This window comes from Centruroides sculpturatus, unplaced genomic scaffold (assembly GCF_000671375.1).
Source record: "Centruroides sculpturatus isolate CEXI.00-Female unplaced genomic scaffold, Cexi_2.0 scaffold613, whole genome shotgun sequence".
NCBI lineage: Eukaryota > Metazoa > Arthropoda > Arachnida > Scorpiones > Buthidae > Centruroides > Centruroides sculpturatus.
In genome coordinates, this window is record NW_019384835.1 from 465389 (window position 1) to 484718 (window position 19330).

The 19330-nt window shown below is 26.8% G+C and overlaps 1 protein-coding gene across 1 annotated transcript; it reads left to right on the forward strand.

The window, feature by feature from the left end:
* The first annotated feature begins 1890 nt into the window (after positions 1 to 1890).
* On the forward strand, positions 1891 to 17681 carry LOC111630202 (E3 ubiquitin-protein ligase UBR4-like). Its single transcript, XM_023374264.1, has 6 exons — positions 1891 to 2000; positions 6497 to 6589; positions 7796 to 8083; positions 9728 to 10854; positions 14411 to 14612; positions 17430 to 17681. Exons 1-6 carry the CDS (start codon positions 1938 to 1940, stop codon positions 17664 to 17666), a joined length of 2010 nt encoding a protein of 669 aa, XP_023230032.1. The 5' UTR covers positions 1891 to 1937; the 3' UTR covers positions 17667 to 17681.
* Positions 17682 to 19330: the final 1649 nt, after the last annotated feature.

Genomic DNA, 19330 nt, shown 5'->3' on the forward strand with positions numbered 1-19330 from the left:
TTTCTAAATCTACTTGAGTGTTTAAATTGTGAATTAAAAGGTGAAATGATTGAAATAACTGTCCATCCGAAGCAATCTAAGAAAAATATTTCGGATAAGGCTGCACTAGCAACATTCATATCTTCAATTTTAGAAACATCCATTTAGTTATAAACAAATCGTTCAAAAAATCTAACAAAATAAGGATAACGATGACGTCATTCTCGTTTAACTCGTTCGACTTTATGAGCGTACCCATTGCTGTTAAGTAAAATCAAACTAGTTTAAGTGCTCATCTTTTGATCAGTATAGATACCTTTTAGGTTATGTGTAATATATTCTGAATTTCTGAAGTGCAGGTAAAATATTCTCCCATTGCTCTTTCTGATATTACTTCTATGATATATTGCCTCAGATTTAGTTTCATTAATTAATATGATATTGCATTGGTTATTTTGTGATTATCAGGAATTCAGAACAACGTCCAAGAAATTTTTTTGTGGAATTTTATTTCTGATTTTGTCTTTTTGTATTTTGCTTTGTTCTTGTAGTTATCTCTTAAGTTTGTATGAATTAAAACAGTTTACTTATTTATTTATTGTTATTCTATTTGAATTTATTTGCTTTTCACTTTTGCCTTCTATATCAAAATGAAAGAAAGAATACTTGTATCATTAGCAGAAGGAATACTTGTATTATTAGGTTTTCCATCCCTTGCACCAATAAACCAAACAATCCAATCCAATCACTGTTTTCCGAAGCTTGATGATATTTCTCCTAGATGTTTTTCAGTAATATCTTAGTGTCACATCTTGATTTTTAAAGGAAAAAAATAAACAACCATAAATGGCATTCTTGGATTAGGGAATATTTTTTATCATCAATATTTAACAATAAATGGAAAACGTTTTTAAAATTAATGTCTGTAGTTTAATTGAGTATAGAATGAAAATATTGAGTTTTGAGTATTACATTTCATTACATTTTGCAATATAGTCATATGCAAAATGTAATACAAAATATATTTATATTCTATGTTGATTGTTAGTCTGATCTTTGGAGACTTCAATATTTTTAGAAATTCTTTTATGCTTTATTATATTATGACCATTTTTTTGTTTATAATTTTGTTGTTAAATGATTGAATGAATTTTGTGATCTAGTCACTTATATTGTGTTTAGAACAAGGGTACAATTTTTATACTATTTATATTTACAGGATGTTTGTTTTTATTTTGAAAAGTTGTACTTGTTGATGATGAACCAGTAAAGGCATAAGGCATTACAGTTTTTAGTGATTTTAAATATATCAATTATAGTATGCTTAAAATAATCCAAAACTTTATCTGATAAAGTGGGCTATTAACTTATTCTTTCATAATAAAAGCACTGATTGAAAGTAATTCATTTTTATTGTAAAAAATTTATTTGCAATTCATTATAAGAAATTTTATTTCATTTGTTTAAAATATAATTTTTAATATACATAAGTTATTGATATATGATTTTTTTATGTTGTGTTTAACTTCTATAAACAATGAATAAATAATTACAGTAGAGCATCAATTATCTGAATCAATTGGGGACTGGGGTTGTTCAGAAAATTGATTTTTCAGATAACTGATTAATGTACAAAAAATATATTAACCTATCCCATGTTGAAATTCGTTCAAATCCTCGCACATCCTTAAGTACCCTCTCATGGTCGCACCAGTGCTGCCAGCTAAAACACACATACCACCAAAGTAGCCCAGGACATAGCCGAAGATTGCAGGGCCACAAAATTAGCGGAAATTTAAATTTGCTGACTGGAAAGCTTTCGGTTAATTGACGTTTTGATTGATCGATATTTGGATAATTGATGCTCTACTGTATATTGATTTTTAAAAATAAACAATGTATCAAATAAAATTTTATCATTGAATTTATAGAGATTAGCTTCAGCACCTGTTCCTTTTATGGTTCTTTCAATTGTTGGAAATCCATGTAATGAAGATTTTTTGGCTGTTTGTGGATTAAAGGTAAATAGTTTGCCTTTGATGGAAAAGTAATTAAATAGAACTATGTAGAATTTATTCATAGAAATACTTCTTAAGGAAAATTTATTTGATCTGAAATTAATATTTTTTTTCTAAAGTTTATTGAAGGAAAAAATAAATTTGTGTGTGTGCAATTTACCAAAAAATGAGAATATTTTATCTAAATATGTAAATAGCAATGAAATTGATTTTAAGTTAAAGTTTTATTTTATGACTTGTGTAATAAAAAATATTAATTAATTAATTACAAATACTTTATTGTAATAAGAAAGATCTTGTTACAGGGGGTTAACTTTAAGAGAATTACAAAAAATACAATTGATACTTATTGAAACATTTTTTTAAATATCTTGTTACATAAAATTTGCTAAACATAACATATTAATCATTCAATCTACATATCATATTTCAAACTCTTTAAAATATGAACAAAAAAGTAATGAATATTATACTTCTTATACAATGAAATTTTTTCTAGATTGATTCTGAAATTTTCTTCTTAATTTAAATCAAAAATCTCTTTTAATTTAAATTTACTTTACGCTTCTTCTTTCTTTGGACACTCAGTAAGAAAATAATAAATGTTATGTAAAAATGGTTGTAAAGATCAAATAGAACTTATCTACCTGCTGGCAGAAGAAATTAATAAATTTAGTGGTAATTATATCCATTCCAGGAGCTGTTTTCATTTTTAATTTACGAATTGATATATCCAGTTCTTCGGTAGATATTAGTATATCTAAACTTTCGTTGAAAGAAATTTTTATATCAGCATAAGAAGGACCATAATTTCTGTAAATCTGTTAAAAAAAGCTAGCCATCTAGAAGAATCTATTTGCATTGATTAATCACAGTTGAACCATCATAAATTTCTTAATCGTAGACTTTAAAGGTTCATTAGTTTTATTTTCTAAAATTTTTTTTGAAATTTTTTTATAGTAATTTGATTTCTTAAATTTTAATGGATTGAAATACAAATTTTTGGCTTAACTATATTGACTGAATGCCATTAATGTAAATAATTTATTTTTTTAAACTGAAATAATGCTTTTATTATTTTCATTCTTAAATTCATATATCCGATATAACCTTCAATTATTATTATGTGCAGCAAGCAAGGAACTTAATAATTAAGACTCAACAAAACGTAAGGCTTGAATAGGAGTGATTAACTTGATCAAATGTCATTGCGGAGAGTTCTCAGAAGTAAAATACGGGGTAAAAGAGTCCAAGTATACCAGCCCCTCCAACACATAGCTATACGTCAAAGAATAATTGCCCAACAGTATAGTATCACCTCGGAGTTTTGGATATTTACCTGCTTTCCTTAACTCGCTTAAAAAAGGAATTAGTTGTTTACGTCTTAATCTAGATCTTTTTATAAGGTCCTGTGAAATTTGAGTTTCTTTCCATACATTCGATAGATTTTTCTGTTTCATTTTTATAAATCTCGAATATATGTAATCTCTTATTTGGATATTTTTAATAATTAATTTAATTGTTGGATACTGTGATTTAGTTATTGGAATAATCGCTATTAAGTCATCCATTGTAACTTCGTGTAATTCTAATGATTCATTAATAAGTTTAAACACTTCTAGCTTGGTAGGACTAGTTTTACTGGGATATCTATATAACATTATATTATTTCGATGTTGTATACCATACAACATCAAAATAATTAACCATATTGTCCATTCGATATTGCATACTTTCATTTTCTATTTTCAGATTAGCAATTTGTTGTTCAAGATTAATTATTTGGCTATTCATTTTTTGATTCTGGATTTTAGTTTCTTGTATACTATTACGAATCTGATCCAAATCTTCTTTAATAATAGTCATTTGACTTAATATTCTCGTATTAGAAACATTAATTAATTCAGAAATTTTATTCCATAGTGTTATACTTGATATATCAGATGAATTTTTTCCTGGCGAAGAAGACAAAAAATCAAATGGCTCACCTGATAGTTGTGAACGTAGAAGTGTAGTTTCAGGGTTCAAATCTGCGTTTGCAGAAGATGGTTCAGGAGAAGTTCTTTCGACATGTAAATTATAGTCAGTAATTAACCTAGTATTAGTGGTAGAAACAGATTCCTTTCTACTAGTTAATTTTGACTTTTGAAGTGGTGGTCTTCCTCTTTTAATTGGCGAGCGTTGCATATTAATTATGTTGATAGATTTTCCAACAGTTATAATGTAACACACAGCACAAACAAGTAATATTTTAACGTAAAATTATTTGACAGGATACATCTTTACCTATAATTGAAGTGAGTAAAAAAACGCGCCAGCAGCTTCGGCAGACAGAAGCGCCCCCCATAAAAAATATTAATTATGGACATAATAAAGAACACAAAATAAATTTACAAGAACAATAACCAAAAAAAATTTATCACAAAGAACATTATTTTATTAGATGCAAGATTTGTTGACTGACCAAAAAAAAAAAAAAAAAGGAATATGTTCTTTCCTGTGACATAAAATTAGAACATTGAAGTGTAATCTGAATCATTGTAAACAAAAGACAGATACTCGTTACCCCTTTTAGAAGATGAGTTATTTCACATCATGTAATACATATCATTTTAAATTTATGCAAATAGAACAATAAAAATTGGAAATAACAAGAAATAAATATTTTAATTCAATTTAATTCTTTATTGTATGAATCTTAGTTTGTTACAAGAGGGTTAAAGTTTTACATAAAAATTGAAATTAGTACAATTTAACAAATTAATATAATAGCTTAATAAAACATAATAATAATTATTTTTATACATATTATGTAAATCTGAAATTAGTAAAATTTAACAAATTAATTAAATAGCTTAGTGCAGGAAACACAAAATAAAACACATTAAAATAATCATTTTTTTAAAAATGCAATAAATTAATTATATTTTTTCAGGATTTAAATCTTGTCAAATACTTTTTCTTATTTGTTTTAAATTTGATACAGTGAAAGAAGACATACATGTTCCCAAGTTTCATACATTTGCAAACTATAGTTACTGCAAATTCTCTCCGGGTCTATTATTAGTCTAATGTTATACATTATAATATAATTTTGAACACATCACAGCTGTAGAATAAGTTGTTTTACATGATAATTTATATCCAAGACAAATAATCCTTACACATATAAGTTGTTTTAAAAATACAATAGAATTGAAAATGCTTGTTCTTTTTCAACAAAGATCAATCTTCTTGTATGTTCTATTTGCAACACACTTTTATAATTAATGTTTGATAACTTTTGATCAAATGAAGATCTTTAGACAACCATAGAAATAAGAAGCTGTGTTGATCTAACAGATTGTTCAATGCCAATGATCAGTTATATTTATAATTATCCATCATTAAACCTGATTTATACAGTTTGTTATATGCTATTTTAACGTAACTGTTATCATATAGTTTCAACAGTCTAATCCAAAAAGAAACTATCTTTCAACATGATCTAGCAGCTCCAAATAATATGAAAGTAACAACTGAGTGGTTCCAGTTGAATGGCATAGTCATAATTGGACAATGAATTTTTTTCAACATAGAGGTTGTGAAGTGGTTAGCCATTTCCCCTGATTTGAACATGATCAGAAATTTGTGCAGTTATGTAAAGAAATAATTAGAAGAGAAAAACCATTAAATCTTACTGTTCTAAAGCAAAAACGTAAAAATATTTGATCTCAAATAAGTTCAGGTTAAAGTGCAAAATTCTTGGGGTCACTTTCCCATAGACTTGACGCAGTTATAAATTTCAAGGAAGTCCAACTAAATGCTAAAACATAACAAAAGTAGTGTATTCTATTTTATTTTATTTTTTCCCACAGAGAAATAAACATTTTGTCATACACATCAAGTTGTGTTATATATGATGAATAAAGATTTATATTTTCTTGTGAATTTTCGTAAGCTTTCTCATTATATGCTTAATTGATACTTTCATTAAGATATGTATTAATATATATAAAAAGGTTTAAATTTAAAAATATTGTATGGATTAAATTATACATATTGAAAATAAAATAGAATAATTCAAATTGTTCCACTTTAGAACTCAACAAAGCTCTTTTGTCTTTGGAATGGCTTCTAACTGAATTAGGCTTGTAAATTGGGCTGAAAACTATAATAGCTGTTCAGTTTTAAACAGCTATATAAATAGCTGTTTAAAACTGAAAAAGTTTTTAAGTGTGTTGTTCCCAACTTTCTACAGCTCATGACTAATTACCAAGTTTAAAAGTATTTTCAAGTTAATAAAATAAATATGACACTTACATTTTAAATTGTAATTTTGTTATTTTATATTAATATGGAAGTGTTATTAGTAAATAAATAAAATGTCATAATAATTAAGAGAAGAGTAAATAATTAGTTTATTTAATAAAAAATAATAATGATTGCTTATTTAATATAGGAGGAATTCAATAAAATTTTACTGATTATAACTAAACTATTATTTTAATTTTCTATAGGATTGCCATATATTAACTTTTACTAGTTCAGGATCAGTGTTGGATCATCTTGTTTTGCATCCACAACTTGAATCTGGAAATTATATCATAAAAGTAATTTGATTTTATTATTTCTGTTACAGAAAAATTTAATTATAAATTGAAAATTTCTTATATTAATGCTCTATTATATTGAATCTCATAATGAATGGAAAATACCACAATTAAATAATTTTTAATGAAAATTTTCAAATTTGGCTGTTAATATAATAATTATTTCAAATTGCATAAAAAAATATTTAAAAATAGCTTGAATAAAAAACACCTTAATTTTAATATTTACATTTTTCCTACATTAGTCTTTAATATTTTTAAATAATTAAAATTATTTAATTTTCATTGTTTTTTTTAATGGTAACAGATAGATAAATCTAAAAAATGGAATGAATTTTGATTTTGGTATGTTTAAAACTAGAATATTAATAAAAAAGAATTGAAAAATAAAATTTTGTAATATCACAATGATGATATAATGTTTAAATATTGAAAAACATTTAAATAATATCAAGAAGTCAGAAAGTTATTGAACAGTAAATGTTAAATGAAAAAGTTTTACCTAAAAATGGTGTTTAATTACATAGAAAATAAAAAATTTAGATACAACTTAGAATAAACATAAGTAAAAGCAAATATTCTATTGGTTTGTTATATATGAACATAAAATTTACTTTAAATATTTATAGCAGCAAATCTTTTATTTATTCCTTAAAATGTACAGTTTTCAAGTGAAACAATAAATGTTTTTGGGTTATAAAATGTAAAAACACTAGACACCAAGTAATGTTACAAAATTAACAACAAAACTGTCTATTGGCATTATGGAAAATGTTTGTTTATGCAAATGATGTTAATTTTAAAACATTTTTGAGACTTACCAATACTATTCTAAATCATTATTACAAATAAAGAACATAAAATAAAATTTCAAGTAAAATTTATATTATGTTATAATGTGTAAAGTGAAATTGATCATTTAAGATGTTAAGATCATATGGAATTTTATTTAAAACTTACTTTATTACAAAATAATATGTTCTTAGTTTATAACACTGATCTGAAGAGGGAACTGGCAAGTTCAAAGACATTTAATATTTAATAAATTTCTGAATTTTTAATTGTTTTTAAGTGTTTTGAATATTTAGATGTAAAGTGTAGTTTCTTTACATCAATAGAGATTTCCTGAAACTACACTTTAATAAAAGTTTCCTGCTGCATAGTATTTGTGTAAAATTTAAAAACAAATTTGTTTTTTATTTACAGGCTTTATGGTTACCTGGTTCTCAAACAGAACTTGCTTTAGTTACTGCTGAATTTGTGAAAATATATAATTTATGCCATGATGCATTAAGTCCTCAATTTTTTTTCCTACTACCTAGTGGTAAAATACGAGATTGTTGTTTTGTATTTTCTGAAGATGGTCAACGTCACATGATGCTCATGTCTTCTGCCGGACATATATATTATCAGCCAATGGTGGAAGAAAGTTCAGCCAAACATGGACCTTTTTATGTAACTAATATCTTGGAAGTAACTCATTCTGAATTAACTGTAAGTTTTATAAACTATGTATATATAATCACTTTATTAATATAGTATTTCTATAGAAGAAGCATTTATAGTTTAGTCACATTACTTCTGGTATCAAAATATGAAATAAAACAGTTGAAATAGCATTTCATACAAATTAAAATAAATGCTGAAATTCATTTTCACTTCTGCACAAAAATTGCATTGTCCAAATATGTCTTCTAGTAATAGTAGAAAATCAGATTTCATCTAGAAGACCAAAATCTTTAAATATTTTTAGAGTAATTTCTTGCCAGAACATGCAAATTTAAAAATATTTTCTCACTGTTGTGTATTTTAATCTGTTATCTATACAAAAATTAAAGATTTAATAAATAATTTACAGAATAAAAAACATTTATAATTTAATAAATTTAGAGGGAAGAACTATTGAAATAATCAGTTTTATCAATATTTTATATTTTAACTACAGTAGAAACTCAATTACTCAAATCACAATTATCTGAAATTTTGGATTATCGAAAATGATTTCAAAACCAAACAAAAACTAGAACATGTAACATTGTACATACCACAGAGACCAAACTCTCCATGTAACTAGAAATCTCTATCAAATGTCAGTTGTAGTGCCATGAAACTGTCATATACTTGATATTATGCTAGATTTTGAGTAAATTCATTTACCTTCAAATTCTGTAATTGTATTAGTATTTATAGTTCATGAAACTTTAAATGCACAATGTTGATGTAAACAAAGCACATAGAAACAAATTTCTGGAATATCTGAAAGACCCCTGGTTTTATCAACTTTGAACAATCAATATTTCCACAGTATATACGTGTCATGACCAACCGGTGGCATGCAAGGTCTTAATATGCAACTCCCAGTGCTTTGGCAAAGTAATTTTATTTTCCTACTTTCTGCCTCATGCCATTATTCAATCCTAATTAAGCTGATATTTATGACAAAGAACATTCAAATTGAACATAATCAGTAAAAAGATGAGAATAAACTGTGTATATTACTAGTTTGCACATCATTATCATACATTATTTTAGTATCTAGTGCACTGGTAGTTATGAAGTATGATTGTACCAGCACACTTAAAGCCTGCAACTCTAAGAAAAAATATATGCAAACTTCCAGAAGCCTACAATCTTCCCTTGCATCTCACATCCAGAAAAGGTTACTCATCACTGGTACACAGATTAAAACAGCAGGCAGCATAAAAAGTGATTTCCAAAAATAAATGAATATCCTGTTAAGTTTCATTGTAGGAATTGAAACCAAGTTTTTAAAATGAATTTTTGAAAATTGAAACTTAAAATTTTTTTAAAATCATATATTCTTCAATTATCACAGATTCAATAACTATTCTCATTTTCAGAATTCCTTGATTCTGAGAATGGGAAGAATGCTTAATTTAAAATAATTAGTTTTTCAAAACCGCAATGCAGCATAATAATCAACACTTGGCATAACTCATTTATTCATTTCAGTTTTTGTTGAGTTTTGTATACAATCTTGATCCTCATATGTGAATGATGCCATTTCTAAATATATATAAAATAATTATTTGATTCTTACAAAAAAGTTTAAGATTTTAATTCTATATTATTAAAACTTTTAATAAATATTAATAATTTTTTTTATTTTTATTTTAGGATTCAAATGGAACAATTGGTGGTGGAGGTGTGTCCATTTATTATTCCCACACTTTACAATTATTATTTTTTAGTTATTCTCAAGGAAAAAGTTTTATTTCTCCATTCCCTCAAGTCGTATCAGAATTAACTAATGTGTTCTATGTGCAACTTAAATCTTCTAATGGAAGTGGAAGTAGTACAAAACCTACACCTCAACCACTTTGTCAATGGTCAGAAGTTCCTCATCATCCTGGATTAATATTAGCTCAGTTACAAACTTCTAATAATCCAGTAATACTTATGGTTAAACCCGATGCAGTATTAGTTCAGGAAATTAAATTTCTCACTGCTAAATCAAAAATTACTGATATGGTTGCAATTCGTCATTCAATATCATGTGGAGAAATGCGTACTACACTAATATTACTCTGTGAAGATGGTAGTTTGAGAATATATATGGCTAATCAGGATCAAACTGGATATTGGTTGATGCCTGCCTTTCAGCCTACTACCGTGCCTACTCATTTAAAACCATCTAAGAAAAAAAAAGCTACAAAAAGTGGTCGCCCCACAGGAGTAATTTCTTTTCCAATAGATTTTTTCGAACATTGTACTGCAATGCCCGATGTTGAATTTGGAGGTAACGATGTATTACAAGTTTATAATGTGCAGCAAGCAAAACATAGATTAAACACAACAGGTCTTTACATTGCAAGCACTAAACCTGCAGGCTTTCAAATTGAAGTTTATAATTCTGATTCATCAATGGTTATGGTTGGTGCACGTATTTTAATTGGTAGTCAGGATATTCAAAGATTTCCTTCATACATAGAAATTTTTGGACGCACCATACAAGCTTCTCTTACCCGTAACCGTTGGTATGATTTTCCATTTACACGAGAGGAATCATTAACTGCTGATAAAAAACTGACAATAATCTTTGGAGCTAGTTCTGATCCTGCAGGTGTAACTATGGTCGACTCAATAAAAATTTATGGCAGAACTAAGGAAGCATTTGGATGGCCTGAAGATAGTGATGATTTCACAACAGCAACTGGTTCAAATGCTCAAGGAGGTTACTCAATTGTCGGTATGGATGTAGATGGTATTCCTGCTGCTCCTTTACCTTTAACACCTCTTGATAGGTAAATGTACAAAATTTTACTCAATTAATGATTAACAAATATTTGTCAAAATAAGTTTCTTAGTTCTTGAAGATTGTTAGCAATTAAAACTTTTAATAAAGCATAATCTTAAATAATAAATTTATCACAAAGAAACCATAAATGCATATTAATAGAATTAAGTTGATTATAACAAATCAACTTAATTCTATTAATAGTTATTTACTAAAAGCAGTGGCTTTCAGTAGGAAGTGGAATAAGGAAAAAAATTTCTGTAAAATATTCAAGCTTTTCAAAATATCAACACTTTTTTAAAAATTAAAACAAATGTTTTGATCTTGATGGAACCTATCAATAATTTCTAATAGTGACAGCATATTATTATTCCTTAGTGATTGTTACAGAAGTGTAAGGAAAAAATTGCATATTTTCACTGAAATTTTAGTTTTTTAATATTCGTTTTAAATTATAAAATATATTAGTTTTCATCATTTATTTACACATAACTGTTATTTTAACTATTTATCTTATTTTACTACTAAACTTTTTTTAGTAATAATTATATCATTTATCTGTGTTTTATTTAATACATAGAATACAGACCAAACCTAGATCATATAAACAGAGACAAGCTTTAATCTCAGTCTGGTAGAGTAAATGAATTTCTCTCTTTGTGAGCTTCATTTGGAACTTTTAGTAATTGTTTAAATTTGAAAAATTGTTGTTAGAACTGTTAAATTTGATTTTTTTTTAATGCATGTATGCTTGAAGATGAGTTAAGACACTTGTGTTTTCTGTTTATTATTATTATTCAAAACTCTAAAACTAAATTTAGAAGATTATAGATTACCTTTGGCTATGACTTCAAAAATTGCATTCTGCAAATTTAATCAAGCTTTGAAATTTTTGTGACGACAGTTATATATTTTTAAATTTTATTAAGGTTTTTTTATTTATTTAATATTATTTAAAATTCTTTATTTTCAACATAATCTTTAGAAAATAACTTCAACATTCAACCAGAAATATATATTTATTCTGTTACATGATTCAATGCACACAAAATGCTAGCTTTAATATAATATTTTTATCTGTATTGTAATTTATTTTTAACTGGAACAATGTTATTTTTTCTTTTTTTATATTATAAATTCTAGATGAATCCTTTGTCACTAATCAATGAATAATTTGTAAACACCATATTTATTCATCAAAATTTGCAACGCATTTTTTGAAGGTGATGTTTGGTAAGAATATGAGAATAAAAGAGTGTAAGAGTATGTTGGTTTTTTGCTGTTTATCATCAGCTGAGTATAGACAATGAAAGCCCAAAACATGCAGTGCAAAATAGTGTACTTAATTTCTATTCATGTATTTATGTAATTTCAAATTGTGTTGGTTGGTTATGAAAGATTAATTTAGAACTTACTGTAATTGCTTAAAAATTTTAATTGATTTATTATAATTAAAATAAATTTGTTATATGTATTTATTATCTATATTTTATTTTATTAAAATATTTTACTATTTTAATCCTTATTTTCTAAATTTACATGTTTCTTTTTCATACAATATAAAGAAAACAAAATCCTCTTTATATAAAAGTGTCCAAAATTAAAGCAACACAAACAAAACCTGTATAAAATCAACATCATGCAATGCGAGTACCTGAAATTTTCATCATATGTAAATCAGCAAAGTTACATCTTATCATGCAAGTGTCATGCAAATGAGACATGATAGCAGTACATCCGTCTGAAAAAATGTAATGTGCTATTTATACAGTGAAATCATTTTTGTCAAAAAATTGTCTGCTACAACTGCTGACAGTGAGGAAATGTTTGATACACGAGTGGCTTATGCAATTCTCATAGAAGGCATTTGGATGATTTGTTGTGATGGAGGGCTGTTCATTTCTGCATTTTTGCCATGTACAGTACTTACGTTTGTGTGTACTTGCATTTAATTTTGAACATGAGCCTAATTTAGTCATCAACTTGTTCCATTTATATATGTTACCGACCAAACCTGATTTCAGGCCAAACTAGTTTGTCCTACACATGTCAGGATATACTAGTTTAGCCTAGGATAATCTAGTTTATCCCAGTTTGACCTAAGCTGAACTGATTTATGTACTACAAATAGGTGCCAGTGTAAAAAAAATGATTTTGTGTAATTCAAAATGCCACCACAGTACACCTGGTGGTTAAAGTGTACCTAGGTAACTCCAATGGTGGTGCTTTGGTTAGGTTGATTTGGTTAGGTTAACTACATTTTTAGTAGACGTTTCCTTTTTTCTTTTGTTCAAGAACTACCGTGAATCACTAACTAGTGACATTAAACAATGGGCGGCCTACCAGCGGCTCCCCTCAGGAGGAGTCTTACGGGAGCACAAACAGTCCAAAGTGCCGCCATTGGGGTTACCTAGATACACTTTAACCCACCTGTTAACCCTGTAACCACACTTTAACCCTGTAAAAAATAAATAAAGGATTAAATATTTTATATGTTACACTAAGAAACACAAAACAAACAAGTTCATTTTTAATTTTAGTTTCACTTTAAAAGTTATTTTTATTATTTCATTTGAATTTTTGAAAATATTTTCGAAAGTTAATTACCTTTAAAAGTGCATGGCTTAATGAAAAAATACAAACTGATAAGTACTGATTAGCTTATTTTATTTTATAGTTTAGTACAAGTGTTGTGTCACTTCTAATCAATATTGTTTTTTATAATTAAGTAGACTATGTTTGAATAAATGTTTGTTCATCTAATTGATTGCCTTTTAATTTTATTTTAACCATTAATATACTTAAATCAGGCCTGGCCAACGCACGACCCATCACATTAAATTGTGTGGCATGCTAAGCAACATTATATATCTATTAAAACTTTCATTTTCCATTTTGTGTATACCAAAACAATTAAATAAATGAAAATTTGCATGTTTCATTGTTATAATGTGCAAGTGCAAGTATGAACTCTTGGTATAACAATGTAATCTTATTCATTTTGTATTTGTTTTACTTTTTTAAAAGCATGTTTACCTAAATTGTGGCCCATTGTAATGTTACGCGTGATTAAAGTGGCCTGCAAAACAATTTGGGTTGTCCAGGCCTGACTTAAATAATAATTCTGAATCAGTTTGGCTAGGACAAACTAGTTAAGCATAAAGTATTTAGGTCAAACTAGATTGTCCTAGGCTAAACTAGTATATCCTGACACGCGTAGGATAAACTAGTTTGGCCTGAAATTGGGTTTGGCCGGTAACATATATACTATAATTTTGAAACTGTTATAATACCAATATAACAAATGCATTTAGTTTGAATTGTTTGTATTTCTCATCTGGTGTTACCTCAATTAAAATTGACAGTTTGTAAATATTAATTATTCATGGCATGTTGCTTTTAAGTTATTTTGCTTAATGCATTATTCTGATTTTCTGAACATTTGAGTTTTTAAATTTCTCAGGTTTATGTTGACATTTTAAAATATATTATATACATAAATGATTAGCCAAGAAAATTCAAATAGTAATAATTTGCTATAATTCATGAAATTTTTATTTTAGATTAGTAGGAAGTAGTATGGAATTATTAGATGGATGCTTTTCTGTAAGAGCATTGACAGAAGAGAAGGATAATTTAAAGACTGCAGCTCTTGAAATGGCTACTCAAATGTTGACCCTTCCTACGCCTCCTGCAGTACATCAGCATGTGAAAGCATTACTTGCTGTTCTTCATAATAATAGGACTGCATATAGTAACCATAAAGTAAGTACAGTAATTAAAATTATGTAATTTTTATATAAGTCTAATTCTAAGAACATAGTTTATTTAGAAAAGCTGATTATATTCTATAAGCTTTACATATATTTTTTTCACTTTTTTAAATTTATTAATAAACTTTAACTTTATATATAACTATTTAATAAAAATTTAACTTACTGTGTTTCATTCTTAAAACAAATTTTTCTCTGAGATTGCTTAAAAAAACTGTTTATTTTGTAATTTTAAATTATTTTTAATGTTTATTCATAAAATACAAACATTTTTCTTTTCATAAATATTTAAATGAATTTTCTTTCAAAAAATTTATTTTAGAAAAAAGTTATCTTCAACTTACATTAAAAAAAATAAAAAAAAAAAAAATAATAATAATAATAATAATTCAGATTAGTGATGGGACAATACCAAAATTTCTCTGGATTCCAGTTCTGCCAAAAACTCCCAATTCCAATATGATTCCTGATTCCAGTTCTTTTGAATACTTTCTAAAATTTATTTTAATTTATAAAAATTAACAATTTACATTGCAAGCATGGTACATTCATTAATTAATAAACATCAAGCTTAAGAATGGAAAACAATTGGAAAATCCATAATCAATCTTTTGAAAGAAAATGAAAACTTTCCATTTATATGTGGATATGCATGCTTTTATTGTGTATTACATAATATCAATAAATTTGTAATCTTATTTTGAATAAAGTTATTATTGCAACACTGTCCTCAAAGAAATTACAGTTAATTCCTTTTTATTCAGCCAAAGAAATATAGTCATGAGTTAACTGATTTTTGAATTCATTCACTTAAGCCCCAAATATCTAGACTGACTTGTCTTGAAAAATCAATTTTTAAAACTCAAAACAGCATTAAACTTAGCATGATCAAGTATTTTTATTCAGAATTGTGCAAATTGCATTTGAAAATTTAACATATTAAGGCATCACCTGTGAATCATAATAAAAACAAAATTATGAAAATTTTTCCATAATTATAAATGAGAAAGCCATTTTATCATTATAAGTAAACATACTAAATATTAAAAATAATTTTATATAATATTTTTCAATTAAAGTATAATTTTGTTTACATTTTAATTGTTTTGCTGACACTTACAGGTAAATATTTTTGCAACTGCTGGCCTTGATTTGAAACTTGATAGTGTGATAATTCAATCAATGTTAACGTGCATATAATTAAAATTTTTAAAAAGCAGACAAATTTATGAAACAAAAAATTTATGGAATTACCAAAAAAATTAAAATTAATTTAAATTTGATTAAGTTTTGTGTGAAACAGCACTAAAACAATTTCTATAGTTATGTTGCAAAAAAAAAGAATTGCAATTAAAAAAGTTGTAATTAAGGGTTAAAAAATGCAGGCAAAATTAAATAAATAAAAATTATTAAAAATAATAATTAAAACTCTGGTCTTTATACTGAAACCAAAAGTAAAATCAAATTAATTAAAATTAAAATCAAACAATGTTTTTAAAAACCATTTAAAAATTTGTTTTGAAATATTCAAATTTTAAAAATTTGTTATTTGTGTAGTGATGACAGAACATTTTGCTTTTAATATATATATTAAAAGCAAAATGTAATATATATATATATATGAATACAGATTGTTAGTGAAGCCAGTCCAATGCTGGCCAGATGGCAACCCAAGTCATATCTCCCCTAAAATGGGGACAGGACAATTAGTACCAGCTAAGTGCAATCTCTCATTGCTCTGACTTCACAAAAGAAAACTCTGCCGTGACAAACATCATCTCACATATGGGGCATCACACATGGGCTTTATCAACATGAAAGTTTCCAATAAACTAATATTTGATTGTTAATATTGTAATTTTAAAAAATTTAATCTTTGACTGAAACAAATAATTCCTTTTCTTGTTAAATGTGGAAGAATCATTTTTAAGAATCAGGAATCCAGACAAGATTTTCTCGGTTCTGATACCCAGAAAATGTCCAATTTTTCTGATTCTGATTAATCGTCCCATCACTATTTCAGATACATCGAAACATGTAAGCAATGTTTTTAAAAACCATTTAAAAAGTTGTTTTGAAATATTCAAATTTTAATTTTAAAAAAGCCAAACTGAAGAGGGACTTTTGGTCATTTCAGACCAAAGGTCCCTCTTCAGTTGGCTTTTTTCTATTGGTCCAAAATGCATCTTGGCAAATATAATATAAAATAGTAATTTAAAAAGGCTGTCTACATATAATAAGCTTAACATGAAATTATTAAGACTGTAATTGTAAATTTTAATTAATAATAAAGCCTAATATTTTATGGGCTAAACACAACAAAAAGAAGGAATAACAAATTTGAAGATTTATAAACTAACCAAAAATGTTTCTTTTGATTTCATATTTGCTGTTGAAATATGAAGGTATTCTACTGATGCATTACCATCTCTACTATAAAATTACTCATTGTATATTATGTAATTAATGAAATATTCATTACTCGTTGGTTGATAATTCAAGTATTTTAAGCAATTTAATTTTATGAGTTTAATTCATTAATATTTATATTGCTAATATCTGAAAAAACTTTAGACATTTTATTGGTGTTTAAAACTCTTAATATAATTTTTTCCATTGCTAACTCTACAAGTAAATGATTTTTTCCATCTTATCTTTTATGAAAACAAATGGTAAACTAATGAATCAATTTATTTTTATATATTGTATAGAAGTAAAATCTTTTCTATAATATAAAATGGACTTTAGATATTCATAAGTTTTTAAAATGGCATGTATATAGATCAAATCATACTTTTACTTTGTTTAGGATCAAGCTCTTTTGAATTATGTATTACAATGTCTTAATTGTGAAGGAAAACCTTCTGAAGAAATGGATGGTGAAGCCTTTTATCGCTTGATCTCAATAGCTAGAGGTGTTGCTGTTTCTCGTCCATCAAATTTAGTCAGATTTGCAGAATCACAGGATCAAACATTAGTAGATGAAACTAGTGAAGGAGGTAAAATATATTTTAAAACATTTAAAATAATATATCAAAATTTTTAATTCAGATAACTCTCTTACTTTATTCTAATTCATTTAGTTTTAATAATAAATTTTTTACTGAGATTCACTTTAACAGGAATTTGAACCAATATCATTATAAAAATTTTCATAAAATAGAAAACAATAATAATTTAAAATAGTGCAGACACACTAAATAATAGCTAGCATCTTAATATTCAGCTTGAAACACTATAGGAAATTTGCATAATGCAAAAAATAAGTCTTCCACAAATGCCAGTCTCCATGCCAGTATTAGTTTTGGATCCATCTGTGTACCAGACTAAATCCTGTGGATGAAAGGTCACCCTACCCCTAATTCCAGTCAAAGAAACTAGGAAAGTAGACCAAATAATGCTTGTCAAATTTAAACCAAGGTAACATTTTGTCAGAATTAATAAAGATGTCTTCCTTCAAAATGTCTCTCAGTAGAGACAATTGATCAAAAGAGCATGCTCTGAAAGTAAGCTGACCATTACACTTCAGCCTGTAAAGGATCCTTCTTTCTTCTGTGTGTGAATAGGTAAAGGAAGAAAGGTTTAATACAACCTCGAGAACTACCTAGGATTATAAACATGACCCTGGGTAGTTATCCCATATAGTAGGCATATAGTATGCTGCAAACTTTGCAAGTTTATTTGACAGTTCTTTCAAAGTATCTTAGGCCACCAAATTAAGGCAGCATAGGCAATTTTAGGTCAAACTATCATAAAATAAATCCAAAGTAGGACATGTGGTTGCAGACATCAAAATTTACCAAGAGTAGTTCTGCATAACCAGAAGATATATCTGACATTATCTAGCATCATCTCCAGCTGCAAAATTCATAAAAGGTTAGAGTCAAGCATTACCCCAACATATTTGACTGAAGAAAAAATTGAACTCTGTGAGGGCACAGAAAAATTCCTCAAAGTCCTTCTGTGAGTAAAATGAACAATAACCATTTTGTCAGAACTGATGCTTAAGCTGTTAAACTAGCAGCAGCTCTGCACATTACATAGGCATCTTTGAAGAAAGTCTTGATAGTGTTAGGAAATTTCCCAACACAAAGCAGAACAATATTGTCTGCATATCCTGAGTGTACAACCTAAAGCTAATTAAAATCCCTTGAGACCACCCATAACAAGATACCACAGCAAAGATGAGAGAACATGAAGGCAGCCTTTCATGACAGATATACTTGGGGAAATTTCAAAAAACAAGATCACTACGANATTTTGCTTAATGCATTATTCTGATTTTCTGAACATTTGAGTTTTTAAATTTCTCAGGTTTATGTTGACATTTTAAAATATATTATATACATAAATGATTAGCCAAGAAAATTCAAATAGTAATAATTTGCTATAATTCATGAAATTTTTATTTTAGATTAGTAGGAAGTAGTATGGAATTATTAGATGGATGCTTTTCTGTAAGAGCATTGACAGAAGAGAAGGATAATTTAAAGACTGCAGCTCTTGAAATGGCTACTCAAATGTTGACCCTTCCTACGCCTCCTGCAGTACATCAGCATGTGAAAGCATTACTTGCTGTTCTTCATAATAATAGGACTGCATATAGTAACCATAAAGTAAGTACAGTAATTAAAATTATGTAATTTTTATATAAGTCTAATTCTAAGAACATAGTTTATTTAGAAAAGCTGATTATATTCTATAAGCTTT

Coding starts and splice junctions, on each gene's coding strand:
- LOC111630202 (XM_023374264.1), top strand. CDS start 1,938: ATGGTTCTTTCAATTGTTGGAAATCCATGTAATGAAGATTTTTTGGCT. Junction 2,001..6,496: donor TGGCTGTTTGTGGATTAAAG/GTAAATAGTTTG, acceptor AATTTTCTATAG/GATTGCCATATATTAACTTT. Junction 10,855..14,410: donor CCTTTAACACCTCTTGATAG/GTAAATGTACAA, acceptor TTTTTATTTTAG/ATTAGTAGGAAGTAGTATGG.